The following is a 22,740-nucleotide window of genomic DNA, read 5'->3' as shown; positions in this document are numbered from 1 at the left end:
ATGTATGTATGCCTCAGATTGTCACTGGTACAGGGGAGATGTTGTCGAAATTTTTCGATAGGGACTCCTCTGGGGTCGTGACACATTAAATGGATTTAGAATGTACCAAATCTAATTGGAAGAGTACTTAACCCAACCATAGTGATGTTGACACTTGATGTGTACAAACTTCAAGTGCAAAAAAATATTGACAAGTAATAAAAAGATATCGATCCTACGAGGATTGTGAATCAAGTACTAGTTAGAATGGAAAAATAGGTTATCTAATGAATCAAGACTAGTTGAGTTAACAAGAGAGTTTAAGAGAACAATAGTGAGCTGAGAGTAGAGAGAATTAAGAGAGAGAGAGAGAGAGAGAGAGCTAGCTGAGCAGAGTTGGGGGGTTTAAGTGCAATCAAGAGAGAGTTGTAAGGGTTGAGAGCAATTGAGAGAGAGGAAGTGAACAAAATGGGAAAGCAATTCTAGGACTGTAGTTTCACTCAAATGATTGTAAACACATAATTTATATTTGGTTTTCTATCTTCAATGGTTATTTATTTAGGTAGACTATCCTATGATATCCGATGTGAACTTTTGGAACTACACCAACGTATCCATTCCAATTTATCTTCTACTTTTAGAGTGACAAAGCTAAGATATTATTTTTGACTCTATCACATGATCCCACAACCCCTAAATCACCTTCTCTTAGTGTGTGATGATGAATTATAATAGATCTATTAAGATCTATGATAGCCTATTGCTCCTCATGGCATACCAATCTACTTTTATAGTCGACTCTCCATGTCTCGGGTTTCTACCAGTCAAAAGATTGGGTTGTCTTTTTAGTTCATCCCTAAATCCTCATGGAATATGAATCGTGTACTTTTGGCATAGAGATTATGTATACATAGTAGCCCAGATAATAAGCACACATATCATTGAATAAGAAATATTCAAACTCAATAGACTTAATAAAAGGGTATTTACATGTCAAAAGGGCTAATCCCTAATCCTAGAATCAAGAGAACTACTCCATAGCAAGGGAATCACAAACCAAAGATACTAAGAGAATAATTCATGCAATCCAAAACAGAGAATAGGGGAGAAGAAATACTTAGCGAGAAGATTTTCGATGTCTTTGGAATAGTTCCATGCCCCGAAGGTGCATGGATTGTCTTAATGGAAGAAGATGGCAGCCCTAGGATTTTTCCTAGAGGGGAAACCCTCTCCCCAGGAAGGGGATGGAGCCACTTGTAATGCCCAGCCTTCTCCTTACCTTAACTTATAGGACGGACGTTACCCTTAGCGGTACATCTTAAATTTTGTCATTCTTACACCTTATGAACTGCTCAGCCCATAGGTCCACTTTAACTTGTTCAACTGATAGGACATGACCTGGGCCAAGCAAAGTTGCGCAGCCGTGTAAATCCACACGGCTGTGTCCCCTTAGTCGAAAGAGAGAGGTACACGGCCATGTGAATCCACACGGTCGCGTCCCCTTGGCTGAGGGGAAGAAGTGCATGACCTTATCTCCTTGACAGAGAGGAAGGGGTGCACGACCATGTCACCTTGACAGAGAGAAAGGGGTGCACGACCGTGTGAATCCACACGGCCGTGTCACCTTGGGTCGAGAAGAAGAGGTGCATGACCGTGTGAATCCACACGGCCGTGTCACCTTGGCCGAGACCAGGGAGTAGGGGATTGTGTGAGTCCGCACGGCTGTGACACAGGTCGTGCGGAGGTCACCCGGCCCCTTGCTCCATAAGAGAGGTTGTTCTCCCCTATGTACTCATCCTTGGCTTACCATTCTATCCCATTACTTGAGGAGGCTTTGACACACCAATTACCACCAAACTGTAAATTCATCATAATGACCCTTACTAGTGTTTTAGGTGGAGCAGAAATAAAGAAATACATTAGCACCAAGGTTTAACATAGCCAATTCCAAGATCTTCTTCCACTATTCCGTCGTACACACACACAAAACACTACTCCTGTTGCCTCCTCCTACTCGAGCTTTCCTTTACCTTTATCTGCAGTATAAGGAAATGCAAATCTATAAGCGAATATTTAGTAAGTACCATCTATTCACAAAACGATGCATTTAAAGAGAACATGTTTCCTTTTTAAAACTGGTTGCGAAAATCACAAAAGTTACACTTGACCGTAATTCACACTAAAACACATAAATTAGAATTAAATACACGACGTGCATTTTTAAATAGGTTGATCATGCAAAACATCAACTCAAACCACGCTAGTAATATAATGAAAACAAGAATCTTGGCATATTATAGAGTTCATCAATCCTGCACTTTATAACTCGAGTTCTCAAACTTAGGAGGCTTCCACTAAGACAACCAATGAATTTTGAAATCTTTATATTACATAACTAGTGAAAATAATAATCACTTGATTGAGCCCGACATTGTACCATTTTGCGCACATCCTTAATAAGATCCAAGGTAGCTAATCCCGAACCTATCAAGGTACTATTAGGCGGTCTAGGAGCCTAGGGGCGATCTAGGAGCCTACTCATGGACCTTATGTCCAGTACATGTCTTTCTAAAGTAAAATACTTTCTTTTAACTATTAATTTCTTGTACTTGCACTTCCTTGGCATTTACCCAAACACCTTATGTGTGCTTAATCCCCTCACACTTATATGGAAGCACTTTAGGGCATTTGAATACGCTTCTTAACCCCAAAACTAAATGGGAAGCAATTCAAGACACACTAAACATGCTCTTAGTCCTAAAACTTTAGAAGACGTCATAAATATTATAACATGCATCTTCTTTAACATGCATAAACATAACATCTTCTTTACATGCATAAAAATATGATATCTTCTTTTCATGCATAAAAACAATAACATAAGATGTATCGTCAAACAACTTATACTGCAGGTGAGTAGTACTTACATCCTCTCGCTAGATCTTACTATGATAAGGTGTAGGGAAGACAATCATCTCTTGTATGCTTTAATCTCCAAGATACCCTTCCCTTGTGTACTACCTCCTTGGGAGAACCCCTCCCCTTAGATTCCCTCTTTGGAAAGCCTTAAGACTTGGAGCCCTAGGTTTCTTGGCTGAAACTTGAAAGGAGGGAGAAGAAGTTTCGGCTAGAGGAGAAGAGGAAATGAAAATTAGGTTTTTAATCTCATCCATCCCCTTTTATACTAAGTGGAAGTTGAAGCATCCCTTCACACATAATTTGCATATAATGAATTGTTTCATATTGCTCATGTGATGCTTTACCACCACCTAATTGCTACTTAAATCAATCTTAATTAAGAGGTCTCGGGTTCAAATCCTAACCCGTGCCATTTATGAATATATTTTTATTTCTTTTCTCTTCTTCTATTCTTTTTTGCTATTTTTAGAAGAAAGGAAATTTACGAGTGTTACAATCCCCATACCTTATAAAAAGTTCATCCTCGAACTTAGAACAAGTGTGGATACTTTCGTCTCATATCATCCTCGCGTTCCCATGTTGCCTCTTCATACTTTTGACTTTGCCACAACACTTTCACTAACGGTATCTCTTTGTTCCTTAGCTTCTTAACTTCTCGATCTATTATCTGAATAGGTCGACTTTCATAACTGAGATCCTCTTGAACCTGTATCATCTATGGCTCAATCACTTGTTTTGCATTAGGAACATGCTTCTTCATCATTGAGACATGAAATACATTATGAATGGCTGACATTTCCTGCGGTAGTTCCAGCTCATAAGCTACCTTGCCAACCCTTCTAGTGATCCGGTATGACCTCACATAACATGGACCCAACTTTCCTTTCTTTCCAAACCTCATCACTCCTTTCATAGGAGTTACTTTGAGAAACACTGAGTCCCCAACATCAAATTCTAGTGGTCTACGGTGCACATCCGCATAGCTCTTCTGCTGGCTCTGAGCAGTTTCTATCCTCTGGCGAATGTTCTGAATGGCTTTGATGGTGTTCTCAATAAGATCTGTCTGGAGTCCCATTTCTTTCTTTTCACCACTTTCATACCAACAGATAGGAGATCTACATCTCCTCCCATATAGAGCCTCGTAGGGTGTCATTATGATAGTAGCTTGATAACTATTATTATATGTGAATTCTGCTAAGCATAGGTATCGACACTAGCTCCCTTTAAAATCTAAGGCACAAGCTCATAGCATATCCTCCAGAACTTGATTTACTCGTTCTATTTGCCCATCAGTTTGAGGATGAAATGATGTGCTAAAACGTAACTTAGTGCCAAGAGCTCTCTGAACACACTCCCAGAAGTCTGAAAGTAAAGTGACAATCTCTATCATAAATTATGGTTTTGGGAACTCCATGCAATCTGATAACCTCTTTAACATTCATTTGTGCTAGCTGTTCTATGGAGTAGGATGTTTTGATAGCTAGAAAATGAGCAGACTTGGTCAATCTGTCCACTCTTAACCAGATAGCATCTAATCCATTCGTAGTTCTGGGTAGTCCTACTATGAAGTCCATAGATATATCCTCCCACTTCTATTCTGGAATCTGAATAGGCTGCAGAACTTTGCCTGGTCTCTGATGTTCTGCTTTAACTTGTTTGCATGTCAGGTAGGTACTGACATATCTTGCAATATCTATTTTCATTCCTGACCACCAGAAGCATCCCTTTAAATCTTGGTACATCTTGGGAGAGCCAGGATGCATTGCATAGGGTGCTCCATGGGCTTCATCTAAAATTTTCTGTTGGATCCCGTGGTTGTTTTGATGTAATCAACCAAGTCTAAGTTAGGTCCTTTTTGTTTTTTATCCCTGTGTCTAAGGTTGCAGGAGCTTAGAAGCACAGGAAGTCGAGCAGAAGACGCAGCTGGCGAGAAGGACAGCACGGGAAGGGAGCCGATGGGCTCGGTGTGTTCGAAGGACGGGATAGTTGCGGAAGAGTACACCGGTGGACGAGAAGAACATGTGCGACATTCGAGGGACGTAAAGCTGGGGTGGAAGACTACTCGAGAAGAAGGCCGGGAATTGGATTCAGGTGAGCTATATTCCGGTTGGCCGCAATCACCCAAGCGAGCAGAACTAGAACAAGTCAACTGGGAAGTTGACTTGACAAGTGTTCGGTCGACCGAACATCTTTATCGGTCGATCGAATCCCTATCATCACAGACCAGCTGTTGGTGACACGTCATCAACCAACCGTTGGTGAAGTGATCGGGCCAGATCAGGTGGAGACAAACCAAAGACCTGGTTGAGCGATTTGATCGGGCCAGATCAGGTGGAGACCATTGGCTGATCGGTCGACCGAACACTGTGATCGGTCGACCGAACGTAGGCTCGATCCAAAGAGGCTGCATCTGGATGGAGGGCTGGGCAGGTTCAGCAGGTTCGGTCGACCGAACCTAAGGATCGGTCGACTGATCCCTCTCGAGTCAAATCCTGATCCCGAAGATTAGGTGATCTGATAAGTTCTAGAACCCCTATATAAAGGGGCCTCGAACAGCTATTCGAACATCAACTCTAATTTTCATTTCCAAGCAACTTGTAAGATCTCTTAGTGTAAAAGGCTTCTCCGTCTTCAGAGAAGGAGGCGTTCCTAGTGTGCTTTCCAACTGCCTTGGATTAACAACCCTCTTGGTTGTAACAAAGTAAAACACTGAGTCTATTTTTCTCTATTTTAATTTTAGCTCTATTTAATTTCATAATTGTTGCTTTTATTTTAAAGTTGAAAGCTTTGAGGAGGATATTTTTATTTGTAGACAATTCACCCCCCTCTTGCCGGTCCCACTGCACCAATAAGTGGTATTAGAGCCCAACAGCCTCAGAAGAACTAACAGCCGACTGAAGCACAAAGATTAAGATAATGGCCGGCGCAAACATTCATCCCCCAAAGTTCAACAGAGATTTCGCTACGTGGAAGCGAAAAATGGAGGTATTTTTAAAACAGACTTCGATATTCTTATTACTATGAAATATGATTTTACAGCTCCAAAAGATAAAGAAAAGAATGCCAATGGACGAAGAAGGAGCAAGCATATTTCATAGCAAACGGAAAGGCGGAATTTCACCTGCTCAGTGTTCTGCCGCTTCCGCCCCAGGAGGTAAGTCGAATCGGAAACTACGACTCCGCGAAAAACCTCTTGGAAAAATTTATAGAGCTTCATGAAGGTACGTCAGAAGCAAAATTGGCAAGGCGGGACATCCTCCGAACTCAGCTGACGAACCTCCGGATGAACAACAGTGAGAAGGTAGTGCAACTCCAAGCGAGAGTCAAATATCTGATAACTCAACTGACCAACCTCGGAGAATCGGTAACAAATTAAGACTCAATCCGGTACGCGCTCAATGCCTTCCCAAGAACTCCAGAGTGGGCGTCCTTAGTAGATGCTTACTATATCTCTAAGGATTTCGAGGTAAGTAGTTTAGAAAACTTATTCTCTACATTCGAACTTCATGAATCTCATATTGCAGAGCCTAAACAAATAGAGAAGTCAAACCTCAACGTTGCCCTACAAGCAGAGATGGACGATCCTGACTCCGAAGCGTCGATCGATGAAATCGAAGCGACACTATTAGTAAGAAAACTAAATAAATTTATTAAAACTAACAAATTCAGATCGAAGTCGAAAAAGCATTAACGTAACAAAAGGATGATCTGATGCTACAACTACAACGAGGAAGGACACATCAAGGATGATTGCCCTAAGTTGAAAAAAAGGCACAAAGAGAAGCCTCAGAAATCAACATCCACTACACGCAAGAGTCTCAAGGCTACATGGGATGATACTTCATCCTCTGAGTCAGAACTCGAAGCCTACTCAGGAGTAGCACTGATGGCCAACCATCTCTTTGAAGATGATTCAGACTCAGAGATGAGTATAGATTAAGGGGGAGAATCAGAAGATGAGAGCTACAATGAAGGGGGAGCATCACTAAGTGAGATAAGTAAGGTACGTGATCTTATCCCTACTCAATCTTTTCGATTCATCAAAATACTTACGAAAGATCTAGCAAAATTAGAAAAAGAAAATGCTAAATTGAAATTAAAATTAAAATTAGAAGAATCATGCTCCTTAGAGTTATTTAACAACCTAAAAATAGAAAATGCTAGTTTGAAATTACAAATTGAAAACTTGAAAACTGCTGCATGTTCAAAAACAAATGGTTTTCAAGAACCAAAACTTAAAATTTATGGAAACCTAAATTGGTATATAAGAAAACATCAAGGACAACTTAGAAAAATTCCCAAGACTTATGTACCACCCAAATATTTAGCTAACCCTGGAACCTATATTGGGTTCCAAAATCTCTACTAGGTTAAAATTCTCTTTAAGATTTTCGAAAGAAAATTTGTCTAAATCAGAAAATGACTTCAATTTGCCTAACTTAGAAAATTTGCCCCATTTTTTTTTTTTTAAAAAGGACCTAGATTTTTTTGACAAAGAGCAAAATTTTTTTTAACATATTTTATACCCCATTTTTTTTTTACTGTGATCAAAGGAGGAGAGATGAGTATAAGTTAAGGGGGAGTTAAAAGTTAAGGGGAGTTAAAATTATTTTCAAACTTTGTTTGAATTTTTTATTATTCTTTTTGGTAATTGGTAACAAATAGAATTAAATTTTATGTTGCAATTTATTTTAATTGCAAACTTATGCCTAAAATGGTAGTTTAGTAGTTTATTTAAATTACTACTTGTTTGGTTTACCCTAACTTGAACTTGGGTTGATGTACATCAAAAAGGGGGAGATTGTTAGACCCCGTGATTGTTTTGATATGATCAACCAAGTTTAAGTTAGGTCTTCATTGTTTTTGATCCCTGTGACTAAGGTTGCAGGAGCTTAGGAGCGCAGGAAGTCGAGAAGAAGACACAGCTGGCGAGAAGGACGGAACGGGAAGGGAGCTGACGGGCTCGGTGCGACCGAAGGATGGGATAGTTGCGGAAGAGTACACCGGTGGTCGAGAAGAACGTGTGCGACGTTCGAGTGACATAAAGCCGGGGTGGAAGACTGCTCGAGGAGAAGGTCGAGAATTGAGTTTAGGTGAGCCCTATTCCGATTGGCCGCAATCACCCAAGTGAGCAGAACTATAGCAAGTCAACCGAGAAGTTGACTTGATAAGTGTTCGGTCGATCGAATCCCTATCATCACAGACCAACTGTTGGTGACACATCAACAACCAACCGTTGGTGAAGTGATCGGTTGACCGAACCTTCTGATCGGTCGATCGAACCGGAGATAAACCAGAGACCTGGTCGAGCGATTTGATCGGGCCAGATCAGGTGGAGACCGTTGGCTGATCGGTCGACCGAACACTGTGATTAGTCGATCGAACGCAGGCTCGATCTAGAGAGGTTGCATCTAGATGGAGGGTTGGGTAGGTTCAGCAGGTTTGATTGACCGAACCTAAGGATCGGTCGACCGATCCCTTTCGAGTCAAATCCTGATCCCGAAGATTAGGTGATCTGATAAGTTCTAGAACCCCTATATAAAGGGGCCTCAAACAACTATTCGAACATCAACTCTGATTTTAATTTCCAAGCAACTTGTAAGAGCTCTTAATATAAAAGGCTTCTCCGCCTTCAGAGAAGAAGACGTTCCTAGTGTGCTTTCCAACTGCCTTGGATTAACAACCCTCTTGGTTGTAACCAAGTAAAACACTGAGTTTGTTTTTCTTTGTTTTAATTTTAGCTCTATTTAATTTCATAATTTTTGCTTTTATTTTAAAGTTGAAAGCTTTGAGGAGGGTATTTTTATTTGTAGGCAATTCACTCTCCCTCTTGTCGGTTCCACTGCACCAACATTTTCTTTCGTAGTTCTTCTTGATTAGGGACATAAAGGTGATTACTGAAATATAGTATCCCACGGTCTGATACTCGGAACTCTCTATTTTCTCCTTCCTACATTCCCTGCTTGATCTTCTGAACATTAGAATCTTCATCCTGCCCTTTCTTTGTATCTTCAATCAAGGTTGACACTAATGCCAAGGTGGAGAGCTGCCTGGTAATAATCTCAAGCCCAAAATTTACTATTTCTTTCTGTAGGGGATGGGACATAGCGGATAAGGATAATAACGTTGCAAAAGATTTCCTACTTAGTGCATCTGCCACTTTGTTTGCTTTCCCTGGATGGTAGAGTATTTCACAGTCATTGTCTTTGACTAGCTAAAGTCATCTCTGCTGTCTCATGTTCAGATCTTTCTGAGTGAAGAAATACCTAAGACTTTGGTGATCTGTGTAAATCTTGAATTGAGCTCCGTATAAGTAATGCCTCCAAATCTTGAGAGCGAAGACTACCGTTGCTAACTCAAGGTCATGAGTAGGATAGTTCTTCTCATAATCCTTGAGTTGTCTCGAGGCATAGGCAATGACTTTTCCATTCTGCATCAGTACGGCCCCGAGCCCCAATTTAGAAGCATCGCTGTAAATATCGAAGCTTTCGTTATTCTCTGGAAGAGTCAGGATTGGAGCACTGGTCAGTCAACTTTTCAGTTTAGTGAAACTCTTCTCGCAATCCTCTGTCCACTCAAATTTTCTGTTCTTTCTGATAAGTACTGTCAATGGGGAAGTAATCCTTGAGAAGTTCTCTACAAATTTCCTGTAGTAGCCTGCTAACCCAAGAAAACTCCTAATTTCACTAGCATTCTTAGGTCTATTCCAGTTACTCACAGCTTCTATTTTTGTTGGGTCGACCATAACCCCATCTTGGAAATGATGTGACCTAAGAAGGACACTTGATCGAGCCAGAACTCGCACTTGGAAAACTTTGCGTACAACTGGCTCTGCTGAAGAATCTTTAATACTGTCGTCAGATGTTCTGCATGTTCTTCCTGGGTTCTAGAGTATATCAGGATATCGTCAGGATATCGTCTATGAAGACGATTATAAACTTGTCCAAATATGCATTGAATACTCTGTTCATCAAATCCATAAACGTAGCAGGAGCGTTCGTCACTCCAAAAGGCATAACTATAAACTCGTAGTGCCCATACCTCGTTCGGAATGTCGTCTTCGGCACATCATCTGCTTTCACTTTCACTTGATGATATCGTGACTGCAAGTCTATCTTGGAAAAGACTGTGGCTCCTTTTAACTGATCAAAATGATCATCAATTCTAGACAGGGGATACCTATTCTTAATTGTTACTTTGTTCAGCATTCGGTAGTCCGCACACATTCGGATGGACCCGCCCTTCTTCTTTACGAACAACACCGGAGCTCCCCACGGTGAGTGACTAGAGCGAATAAAACCCTTGTCAAGTAGCTCCTACAGCTATCCCTGAAGTTCTTTCAATTCTGCCAGAGCCATGTGGTAGGGTGCTTTTGAGATTGGATGGGTAACAGGGATGAGTTCAATCTCAAATTCAATTTCCCTATTCGGAGCTAAACCTGGCAACTCCTCTGGAAACACTTCTGGGTAGTCACATACGACTCTAACTTCCTTTAGCTTATGGTCTCTTTCTTGCTGGGTATTAACCACATGTGCTAGAAACTCGGCACACCCATCGGCTAATATTTTCTGAGCTTTTATGGTCGATAACAATTTCTGGGTTCTCTTCCTTGATTCTCCGACGAACTCAAACTTAGACTCTGCCTCAGGTTGGAATATGACTCTTCACTTATGACACTCGATGGAAGAACCATACTTGCTAAGAAAGTCCATCCTAAAAATGATATCATAATCAGACATATTCAGTATTACCAGATCACTGTACAGTTCTTTGTCTGAAATTTTAACTGACACAGCACGTAGCCAGTGCGTAGATGTCATTATCTCTCTCGAGGGTAGTGTCATCAAGAATTATCTGTGTTGGACCTCCGGGGGTATACCTATTCTATCAGCAAATGCCATGGAGACAAACGAATGAGTTGCCCAAGTATCAAATAATACGATTGCGTAATGACTAAAAATGCATATCTGACCTGCGACGACAGTGATGGTGTTTGCTACATCTTCTTTGGTAAGGGAGAAAAGTTGTGCATTTGTAGAACTTGGTGGGGCCTCCAGTCTGCCTTGGCTAATTTGAGGACCCTCCAACGCAACTTGCATTTGGTGTAACTGCGCCTGGTTGCCTCCATACTAAACAGGTTGTGCTGGAGGTAGGTTGCTCTTGGTCGGGCAATACTTGGCTATATGCCCTCTTGACCACACGTATAACAACCACTAGTGCCCTTGCGACAAATTCCAGGATATATCTTTCCGCACGTGGAATGTTGGTTAGTCCTAGGAAAATGTACCGATTCCATTGTACAAAAATTTTGTACAAGTGTCGAACCTTCCCATAAATAACCTATTGTGTTCTTTAGAAGTTAAATTAGGAATCGCAGATGGAACTTAACATCATTGATTTCAAATTTAACTTATCTGTTCTTAATGGTTTAGATTTGAATCGCAAGCGGAACTTAACACTATTGATTCAAATCCACCTATGTTATTAATTTCATTAAATATTAATTTCCAAAATTGGCTTCTAGGACTGCATGGCGAGGCACATGGCCTTCTTGGATATGGGAGCAACCACCACTGCCTAGACAAAGCCTTTTAAGGAAAGTTAATATTTAATTTCCTTAAATAACTCTAGGTTAACCAAAAAGAACAATCGAATCACAAATTCGAAAAAAGAAGAAAACACAAACTCAAAAAACTAATTCAAAAAACTAGATCTAATGCCTCTTGTGTTTGGAATTCTTACAAACACTGTAACAAAAATATTAATAGACAACGGTTAAAAACCGTTGTCATAGGCCATTTAAAACCGTTATAATTGGTAGTGTTGTTAAAAGTGGGGGCTACGACAACGGTTTTAAACCGTTGTCTTTGAATGAAAAGACAATAGTTTTGCAACGGTTTTAAACCGTTGTCTTTGAATGAAAAGACAACGGTTTAAAACCGTTGTTGTTTAGAGCATTTTTACTGCAGTTACAACCATTTTTGGGGCTACGACAACGGTTTTTAATCGTTGTCTTTGAGGGTGATAGACAACAACAACAATTTTAAACCATTGTCTTTTAAATTATTATCTTTTAATACCAATATATTATATTTCAATATAAATATATAATAAAAAATCATAATCACAAAAGAAAGAATATTCTCCACATCAATGTCATTCAAAATGTTACTTATATAAGAATTACAATCACAAAAGAAGAAACATGTCTAATATTCAAATAAAATTTATCCCAATACAAATAAATAAATAAACTCTATTTATAACTAATGAACAATAGTCAAAAGATTAGAAACTTGTGATGGTGGTTCATGTTATGTAGGATTGCATGTAATTATTATCAACCCAAATCCTATCACAATCTTCAACTTGTAGAATTTCATTGGACTCCTCTTTCTCACTTGCTGATTCTTCCATGTCAACCTTTTCCAACTTTGTTGATCATCAATTCCATAATAAATCCAGTCTTCCCACACCAGCTCCATCAAAAAGTCCAATCTTTCCACTCCTTTGATAAGGCACCAGGAGATCTCGACATATAAAAAATGCACATGAATACTCATTTTCATTGGATTAGGAGTCTCCAATACAGAAGTTGAAAAATGCACATATGAAAAAGCTCACCCTTGTTTATCTCGTATAACAAAGGGTAGAGTGGTCTTACAAGGACTAAACAGTCTCAGCATCACCTGTCATGAGATAAACGAAAGCAACTAAGAAAAACTCAAATTAAAAGTATATGTAAAAAAGTTGTTGTAAGATGGGAATAAGATTAAGATAATGAAAGATAACCTGAAAGACTGTCTTTAAAAGAGGCTTGTTTGCCACTAGTTCTCAACTAATATTATGGCACCATCTATATCATCGAGGCAAATGCTCACCCTTGTTCTAGAAAAAGGTAGCGACAAAATCATTGGTCAAAGCAATATATGATATGAACATTCAGGTCTAACACAAGCCATGTGAAAATTATAGAACCTTGCACAAAAAATAAGATAAAAACCTGAAGGAGGATCAGAAGTAATTAAGTGATTAAGTAATTTCCTTGAAAGAGCGCTGAGATACAGGATGAGCACATGTTCCATATCAAAGATAGATGCACCGATGGCAATTATTAGGTGTCCTTGGGGACGTCGAGCAATCCGGTTTCTAGATTCTTGAATGAACTTAGACACTTGAAGTCGTTGTTACTGGTTTTGTGTTCTGTGCGTCATGCAAAGCATCCTGTAAACTCTTTGCGGCACTATCGTAGTGCATAAACCCCATGAACCAAAATTCATGGTTATCGACCGACACAACCTGGATATACTTTTCTGCTGGTTTCTTTTTGCTTGTTGATGAATTAGTAGATTTGAGCTGATGTAGAGGAATAGCAACCTGCTCAGGATCCAGGAAGCAAATTTGTAAATATCATGTTAGGATAGGACATTCAATTCAAAATAGCAAACTACAAAGAGCAACAAAAAGAAACTAAAATGTAGTCGCTGTAGAAACAAGTGTAGTTCAAAAAGAAAATAATTAAACAAGTTATACGAGTTTTGCTATTGGTATGTGTAATAACTAGATCTTATTGGAATTTTTTATTAATGAAAATCATGTGGAATTAATAAACTGTGTTCATGAGTTGTCTATGAATACTTAAATTACACATCGAGGGATAGAATTATTGATAAATTTTCTAAACACAATGAATATGCCCACAAAGTTTACTACATAACAATTGACAGATATGGAACTATATGATCTGACCGCATACCACCTATATACAATATCTGAACCTTGCTGTGAAAGGTCATATCAGAAGTAATGTAGGCTAAGCTTTTGCATCTTGTCATCAAATTGATCCCTAGAGATTAAATTAGAATAAACAAATAGATTAGATTGGTATGACAGCCAGTTAAAAAATAACACCATATGAGACTACATAGGCATATTTGGGATACGTGATGCAAAATATTTCATATGCATGTAGACACATATGACCACTTGGAATTCATTCTACATTATTCTTTTAGAATTCATTGATCATTATGTTGACGATTTTCTTCAGATATATTATACAGAGATGTACATGAGATGTCTAGTTTAAAATTTTTTATATATAATAACCAATTTTAACTTCAGAGTATAAGAAGTGTTACTAACTTTTGTAATCATCATCCATCTTAGAGGAGTACCATATAAAAATGCAACTCCTACTAGTTATAAAAGGTAGACCATAGAATCGACTTAGTGACATTAATTGTGAAAGGCACATAGAAGAGCATGGTATGTTAGCTTATGCAAAGGAAACTTCATGCTTGACTTAATGCACTTTCTTCTTTACAATTATATGATTATACATATCAAGGATCTACTGCAAAGGGTAACATTCCTACAATACTTTTGTTAAATTTTCAAAAAAAAAAACAGAAAGTAAAGGAAAAAACCTAAAATTTCACCAAACTGGCAACCATAATCAATTAGTTGTTTTTGGCATGTGAGGATGAAATTTTCCATGCATGGTGTGATATCTGAAGAATTTAGTCATGCATACTAGCAAAGGTTGTCTCATTTACCTGGGCAATAGCAGCATAACGAGCAAGTCCCCATGCAGCCTCCTTAACAACCAGAGTAGAAGGTCCAGAAGGAATACTAACAGCTGTTCTCCTGCAATTTTTTCTCAAGTAATTAGAAGATACATATCGACATAATTGGTTCAAGTACAATACGACAAAGCTAGTAAATAGGATGTAAAAAACTATACAAACCATTTATCAAAACGTGAGCCTTGTTTGTAATACTTAGCACATCTTGAGGCCAATCCATCCAATCCTTGGCACCAAGATTCATTGTTTGATCCAGGTAATGGGACCAAACCCTTGACAATGGAACAAAGAAAAACAAACTTCAACATTTCATATGAGTAAAACAGAAATTGTCATAACTTTGAAGATAATAATTACCTTATCAACCTTAATACTGGGCATGATTTTCTCATGGTGTAAGCAGTCCACGAACTTCTTTCCATCTATGGTCGATTGGTATAGTGTTTCCTCATAAAGAATAGCCCCAGATATATATGCACCTAGACCCGAGGTGGTCAACAAAAGTTGTCTATAAGCTTGGCGGTTTTGTTCTGTATTCTCCAGACCAATTGAAGCAAGCCTCTTTCCACATGTAGCATTTGATTCATCGACAGCAAGAATTCCATGCCCAGGTGAAGCAATAGATTTCTAGAATAGTAATGAGCAAGCAATTGGCTAAGCAAAGAAAAAAAAGCAGACCAACACTGACAATGTTTACCAAGCAATAAAACAAAATTTATAGAAAAGCAAAAACCAAAAACACTGTACAAAATCCTGAGACAAATCTGCTTATTTTGTTTCAAAATAAAAGCGAAGAATCATTCACCAATCTACATTGCTTGTTAATCATCTTCTCTTTCTTTCTTATAGAGATGAATTTACACTACTTTACAAATGATTATCCTTCTATAGTTTCTCAAAAATTGTCATATGGCTGTGCGACAAATAAATAATAACGAACAAAAATATTGGTGTGGCCATATTTGGAACTCTGTCAAGAAACTAGAGGCCGTAACATGATACAACCTATCCAATATATCATCCAACTGTATGTCGACAAATATTAATCAAAGTGAAAAACTAGATGCTTGAAAGATCTAAAAGTGAAAAAAAACTATGGAAAATTGATAAATATTAATCAAAGGACTACATAATGGAGAGAAAGAATAGCAACATCTAATAGTTATCACACATTTACTGATTTAGGATTCAAGAGAAATAAGTAAAACCAAGATTCTTTTAGCAATATTCATCAAAAGAAACTTTTCCCCCCTCATTTCTGAAACAAGATCAACATTTAGTAAAGAAAAATCCGAATTACCTTAACATCGTACTTTATAGCGACGCCTGCAAGTGTGTCCAACTTGGATACATGATGCTCGATGTACTTCAACGCACAAGGAGACGAGGGAGGAGCAAAGGTATCATTTTTTCTCTCATGAGAAAGAGATCCCATCGCTATAGGATGAATGCGACAAAAAAAAATGGGGGTGAAAACCTAGAATGACATCAGTTTCTTCGATCGGCGATGCAAGGAGGTGGAAGAAGACGAACAAATCAAAATAAAAGAAGGAATTGGTAATGCAAACAAACCGAGAAATGGAAAGTAACCTAGATCAATAGATCTGGAACTCCAGATCATGTCCTGGCCTTCGTCGCGCACGCTCCCATGATCCGGACCCTCACTGTCACCCTACGATCACTCTTCCCAGCTGTTGCTGCTCCTATGCGGCTCCAGTGAGCGAGAGATTGTGAGAAAAGAGGGACGAAAAAGCTTAGGGATCGAGAAGGTAAGGGGGGAATGCGACGGCAAAAAAATTTCGGGGAGAGGAAAAGAAAAAATGTGGCAGTAAAAAATGACGAAGGGGGAAAAACGACGAAGGAAAAAACACCGGTATTCAACATCATTTAATAGACAACGGTTTTCAAAACCCGTTGTCGTAATCCCAGAAAAGCGGACATAGACAACAGTTTTCAAAAATTGTTGTCGTAGCCTTTAAAAACCGTTGTTGTAGTCCTAAAAAACATAAATACATAACGGTTTTTAAAAACCGTTGTCGTAGGCAAAAAAAACTGCTAAAAGACAACGGTTTTTGTTAAAACCGTTGTTAAAAGGCAAAACAATAACGATTTGGCATAAAATCGTTGTCGTTTCAGTGTTGTTGAATGAGGATTTTATTGTAGTGAAAAGAAATAACTAGCATGATGTGGAAAGCAATTGCTAATTATACATTCTCTTTGTATGCTAATGACCTCGAGATCTTCTGCCGTATTTCTCGCTTCGCCTTGGACGTCGTGTGGGCGACGATCCTCCAAGATGAACACCACCCAAAAGCTTTCTTCATCTTCCTCTAAAATCCGGCCACCACCACCACCAAGGAGAAGAGAGCAAAGGGAAAGGGAGAAGAGAGAGGGCCGGCCACCAAGAGATCCTCCAAACAAGAGAATAAGAGTTGTATCTCATGAAGCCTCCTCACCACTTCTTTTATAATACTTGCCCAAGACAAATAAGGGAAGAATTTTTTCAAAAATTAAAAACTTCCTCTAGTTTTTCCTTTTCCCTTTTTATTTTCCTTTTCTTTCCTCTTGATTGAATCAATCACCAAATTAATTTGGATAATGATTTAATCAATCACCAAATTACTTGGGCACCAAGCAAGGGTGGCCGACCCCTATAAGAGGAAGGAAATAATAATTTTTTATAAAATTTTACAAGAAGAAAAACTTTTATAAAATTTTACAAGCTCTCTTTCCTGAAGTAGGAGTTAAAAAAAGGAAAGTTCTAAAAATTAAAACCATGTTTTAAAATTTAAAATATCTCTTGTAAAATTTCCTTTTTTAACATGGTGATAGAAAATTTAAATTTTAAAACTTCTCTTCCTTTTTTTTTTCAAACCATGAGGATGGTTAAATAAGGAAAGTTTTAAAATCTTTTAAACTTTCTTTTAAAACATGTGGCCTAATTCAAATAAGGAAAGTTTTTTTAAAATTAAAATCTCTCTTATAGTTTTCTACAAAGAGAAGATTTTAAAAATTCAAAACAACCCTCCTTGTTTAATTAATGTGGTCGGCCCCTACTGGTTTGTTCATCAAACAATAGGGCCAACCCCCATGGAAGAGGATGTGGCCGACCCTTGCTTGGTCACCAAGCATTGGATCAACCCCCTTCTTGGACACCAAGATAGGCTTATATTTGGATGGACTTGAGGCTTTAATGAGGCTACGACAGGGACCTAGAGGAGAAATTGGTTTTGGCCTTCCGATGAGCTTGAGTATCTCGTGTTCGCCCCGAACACACAACTCAAGTTCATCAATAATAACTCATTCCACAAGAGAGTTATTATCGCACTACCGCACCAATCCCAAATTACATTATGGGCTCCTTCTTATCATGAGTGTGTTAGTCTCCCTGTGTTTAAGATAACGAATGCCCACTAATTAAGTAAGTTACTGACAACTCACTTAATTAATATCTAGCTCCAAGAGTAGTACCACTCAACTTCATTGTCATGTCGGACTAAGTCCACCTACAGGGTTTAATGTAACGGCCACCCTCCCTACTACTACTCTGATGTGACCGCTACTGATTCTACTAACTACACATAACTGATACCACTTACTTTAAGACCAGAGATACTTTAAACTAATGGAAACATAGCACATATCAGAATATGTCTCTAAATAGCAGCATAAAATTTTCTTGATACATATATTTTTTTTTCTTTTCTTTCTTTCTGGTTTATTCTTTTTTTTTTCTTTACAGGATTAAACATTCAATGAGTGAAACATCAAGTATAACGTACAGACATATGAAGCTTAAATACCTCTACTGCTTACTACACCACTTGTTATCTTGCATTCATTTCATTCTACAACCGAAGAGAAATAAAAGGAAGTCAATTAAACCTACTGCTCATTTATTGCACACAAATCCGAACTTCACATATTTTCCTTCCATAAAACAACTACTTCTACAAGAATGCAGAATACTAGCATGTAAAGCAGTTACCAAGTGAATATTCCAAGCTAGCAGTAGCAAAATAACCTAGCATATTCACAAGAATACCGAGCATATCACTTCACCCTTCTAACAAAATTTGCAAACTACAATCAACTAGGAATTCACGGCAGACCAAAAATTCAGCAGCAATAAAGAATGCTGAGCACACTACTTCACAGCAGATTGAAATCCCAGCAGTAACAAAAGGAATACCGACCATAGGAAATTGCTAGCTATTCATGTATACCACTTACTGTAATTAAAAAAAAGTCACTACAGCAGAAGTTAATCATGTTGCAGTGTTTCCATTAAAGCAAAACTCATATAGAATACTAACATGCACATAAAAGTACTGAGCTTATAACAACCGAACATCCCATGCAAATTTCTCCATAGAACAAAACTCATATAGAATACTAACATGCACATAAAAATACTGAGTATATAACAATCCTTAGCATGGCAATGTAGTTCCACTATAGCAGAAATCAAAAGAACACTAGCAGAACATTTCCAAAATCATCTAGCAAGATCCCAAGCTTCCATATCAGCCACCACACACACACCATCGACGTCTCCTTGTCGCCTTCTTCTACACCACTTTAGCTTTTCCTTTATTTTTATCTATATCTGCGGTAGGAGGAAAAAGTAGTATCTATAAGCTAGAAGCTTAGTAAGTGCTTTCTACTCACAAAATCCGATAAGGAATGCATAAGCATAACTGAAAACAGGGAGTACATGCTCAACATGAAAATAGCAGATAGAACTACATCATGCATCTCTAAAGGAAACAATAATTTAACTTGCTAGAATTTGCAACTTAGATAAATGAACTTGTTCTGTTTGTTTCCAAATTAATATTTTTATACTTTAAAATAATATTCAACTTTACTTGGGCCCGGCATTGTACCACTTTGCGCGCCTTTCTTAATGTGAATTGAGGTAGCTAATCCCAAAACCATTAAGACACTTCTAGATCTTATGTCTAGGGGCAACTTGGAGCCCATCCCTTGGACCTTGTGTCTGGTACATGCCCTTTTAAAAGTAAAATACTTTTCTTTATATCCTTCTTTAAATACTTCTTGTAATAAAATGCCTTGGCATTGATTTAAGCACTTAGTGTGCTTTGATTCTAAATTCTGAAATTTAGGATCAGATTGTGACTTAGTCTTTCTTTACTTGCACTTCTCTCTTTTATTCATTATACGAGAGATTCTAAAGCATATATCACTAATATAAGCCAGTACTTATTCAAACTGATCTCCACAGAGTTTTAAAAACAACTACACTACTGATAAGTAACATGGTATATTGCAAACCGAATTTCAACAGTCAATAACAAAACTGTATGGAAAAGTTTTCCCTAGTTAGGCTCATGGCAGTAAAAGTTTTCACATCTCAAGCTTGTATAAACTAACCCTATTTCGAGTCTTAACAGACCCTTAATCATGCTGTAACTTGAAGGGAAATCTACTACTTAATCATGCTTGAATTGTAAGGTAACCCATGTAATTAGCATGCTGTGGTAATCAAGGAAAACCCCAAAAAACTTCTGCTCGTGCACTAAAAACATCAACAGATTTGAACCAAAGACCTAAACCAATTTGCTAGATCAAGGTCAAAATCCGAAACTACATACCATGATAAAAGATTTCTGTTGTTCATCTTACAACAAAACGCAAAATAAAAACCCGAGAGCTACTCCTACCGCAGGTGAGAAGCACTTACATCGGGTTCTTGGGCTTACAACCGAAGGGAAATGCTTTAGGATTTCGGTGGAGCCTTGATTCTACCGATTCCTTGTATTTCTCGAGTTCTCCTTGTCGGAATGGTCACCCACGGGTGGAAACCGGCCGGAAAACCCTAGCCTTGGCTGCGGTTTTCGCCCGAGAGAAGAATCGCGCCGTCGGGAGAGGAAAAAGAGAGGAAAAGGTTAGGTTTAGGTCACGGGAAAAACACTTAACCCTTTATAACTTAGTTTTAATTCGATCCCAACTATGCTTAACTCTATTTCTCTCCATACTAGGTTAGTAAAACCGTGTAGCTCAGCTGGTTGGCTGGGTTTGGCTGAGATTCGGCTCGGGTCAAGGTCTCGGGTTCGAGTCCTAGCTCTTGCACTTTGTGTTGTTGTTTTTTTTTTTTAAAACTTCCTCCTCCCGGTAAAAATGCCAACCGGACTCCAAAAATTGCATAAAAATACTCTAAAAATTCCTAAAAATCCCTAGAATATTTTAAAAGTATTTTCAGACATTTTCAAAGATATTTAGAACTCAAAGTAAGGAAAATTTGGGTCGTTACAATATTACCTTATAAAATAACTTAAATAGTTTGAAATGTATAAGTATACTTTCTTGTTCCCAAGTGACTTGCTCGTGCTTCTGGTTCTGCCAGACGACCTTCACTAGTGGTACTTCTTTGCTTCTTAGTCTCTTGACTGCTCTGTCCACTATCTGTGTAGGTCTACTCTCAAAACTAAGATCCTCTTGGATCTGCACTGACTGAGGCTCAATCACTTGGCTAGGGTCATGGAGGCACTTCTTTAACATGGAGACATGAAACACATTGTGTATTGCTGACATGTCTTGTGGTAATTCCAGTTTGTAAGCTACCTTCCCAATCCTGTCTGTAATCAGGTAAGGTCCTACATAGCGTGGACTTAATTTGCCCTCTTGCCAAATCTCATCACTCCCTTCATAGGAGCAATTTTAAGAAAAACTGAATCTCCTACTTGAAATTCCAGTGGCCTACGACGTGTGTCAGCATAGCTTTTCTGTCTACTCTGGGCAGTCTCAATCCTCTGTCTGATTTTCTGAATAGCCTGAGTGGTTTCTTCTATCAACTCTGTCTGAATGCCCAGCTCTACTTCCATTTCCTTTCTTTCACCTGCTTCTTGCCAGCATATAGGTGATCTGCACTTTCTGCCATACAACGCCTCATATGGTGCCATCCTGATGGTGGCTTGGTAGCTGTTGTTGTAGGCAAACTCAGCTAAACACAGATACTTGCACCAACTGCCCTTAAAATCTAATGCACAAGCCCTGAGCATATCTTCTAGGATCTGATTTACTCGCTCTGTCTGTCCATCAGTCTGAGGATGGAAGGCTGTGCTGAACTTGAGTTTGGTGCCTAGTGCATTCTGAATGCACTCCCAAAAGTGAGAGGTGAAGCGCCCATCTCTATCAGAAATAATAGATTTGGGAACTCCGTGAAGTTTGATCACCTCTTTAACATATAACTGTGCCAACTGCTCTATAGAGTGAGACACTTTGATGGCTAGAAAATTAGCAGACTTGGTCAATCTGTCCACTATCACCCATATCGCATCATATCCATTTGTGGTTCTTGGGAGACCTGTTATGAAGTCCATGGATATGTCTTCCCACTTCCACTCTGGTATTGGAAGAGGTTGTAAAACTCCTCCTGGTCTCTGGTGTTCTGCTTTGACCCTCTGACATGTCAGGCAGATACTGACATATTTAGCTACATCTCTTTTGAGTCCAGACCACCAGAACTTCTGTTTCACGTCTTGGTACATCTTGGTAGAACCAGGATGCATGGAGTATGGTGTACTATGGGCTTCTTCTAAAATTTTCTTTCTCAGCTCTTCATCATTGGGAATACAAAGGCGATTTCCCTGATAAAGAATTCCACTGTCTGATACTCGAAATTCTGAACTTCCTTCTTCTTGTATCCCTTGCTTGATCTTTTGAATATCTGGATCTTCGCTTTGCTTTTTCTGTATATCCTCAAGCAGGGTTGACTCTAGGGTCAATGCAGAAAGTTGTCCATAAATAATTTCAAGTCCGAAATCTGACAACTCCTTCTGTAGTGGCAGGGCTAATGATGATAAGGACATCAAGGATGCACTGGACTTTCTGCTTAGTGCATCTGCCACTTTATTAGTTTTACCTGGGTGGTAGAGGATTTCACAGTCATAATCTTTGACCAACTCTAACCACCTGCGCTGTCTCATGTTTAAGTCCTTCTGAGTGAAGAAGTACTTAAGACTCTGATGGTCTGTGAAGATTCTGCACTGGACTCCATACAAGTAGTGTCGCCAGAGTTTCAGTGCAAAGACTACAGCTGCCAGCTCTAGATCATGAGTGGGGTAGTTCTTCTCGTAGTCTTTGAGTTGTCTTGAAGCATAAGCTATAACTTTTCCTTCCTGCATGAGTACAGCTCCTAAGCCCATCTTGGAAGCATCACTGTAGATGTCAAAACTCTTGTCATCCTCTGGAACAGTCAGTATAGGAGCACTGGTCAGTCTCCTCTTGA

The 22,740-nt window shown here is 38.8% G+C and overlaps 1 protein-coding gene across 1 annotated transcript; it reads right to left on the bottom strand.

Annotated features, from left to right (window-relative positions):
- Positions 1-12,991: 12,991 nt before the first annotated feature.
- Positions 12,992-15,921, bottom strand: LOC122011105 (fructose-bisphosphate aldolase 3, chloroplastic-like). Its single transcript, XM_042567536.1, has 5 exons — positions 15,787-15,921; positions 14,844-15,113; positions 14,649-14,758; positions 14,457-14,547; positions 12,992-13,275 (listed from the first exon to the last, which is right to left on the bottom strand). Exons 1-5 carry the CDS (start codon positions 15,919-15,921, stop codon positions 13,066-13,068), a joined length of 816 nt encoding a protein of 271 aa, XP_042423470.1. The 3' UTR covers positions 12,992-13,065.
- Between the last annotated feature and the right edge of the window lie 6,819 nt (positions 15,922-22,740).

Source organism: Zingiber officinale, chromosome 8A (genome assembly GCF_018446385.1).
Source record: "Zingiber officinale cultivar Zhangliang chromosome 8A, Zo_v1.1, whole genome shotgun sequence".
Lineage (NCBI taxonomy): Eukaryota > Viridiplantae > Streptophyta > Magnoliopsida > Zingiberales > Zingiberaceae > Zingiber > Zingiber officinale.
This window is presented reverse-complemented; position numbering and strand designations above follow the sequence as displayed.

Excerpts from the sequence above, each read along its gene's own strand:
- LOC122011105 (XM_042567536.1), bottom strand. The coding sequence starts at position 15,921 with ATGGGATCTCTTTCTCATGAGAGAAAAAATGATACCTTTGCTCCTCCC. Across the intron at positions 15,114-15,786 it reads CTATAAAGTACGATGTTAAG|AAATCTATTGCTTCACCTGG; the intron begins GTAATTCGGATT and ends TTACTATTCTAG. Across the intron at positions 14,548-14,648 it reads GGCTCACGTTTTGATAAATG|GAGAACAGCTGTTAGTATTC; the intron begins GTTTGTATAGTT and ends AAAAAATTGCAG.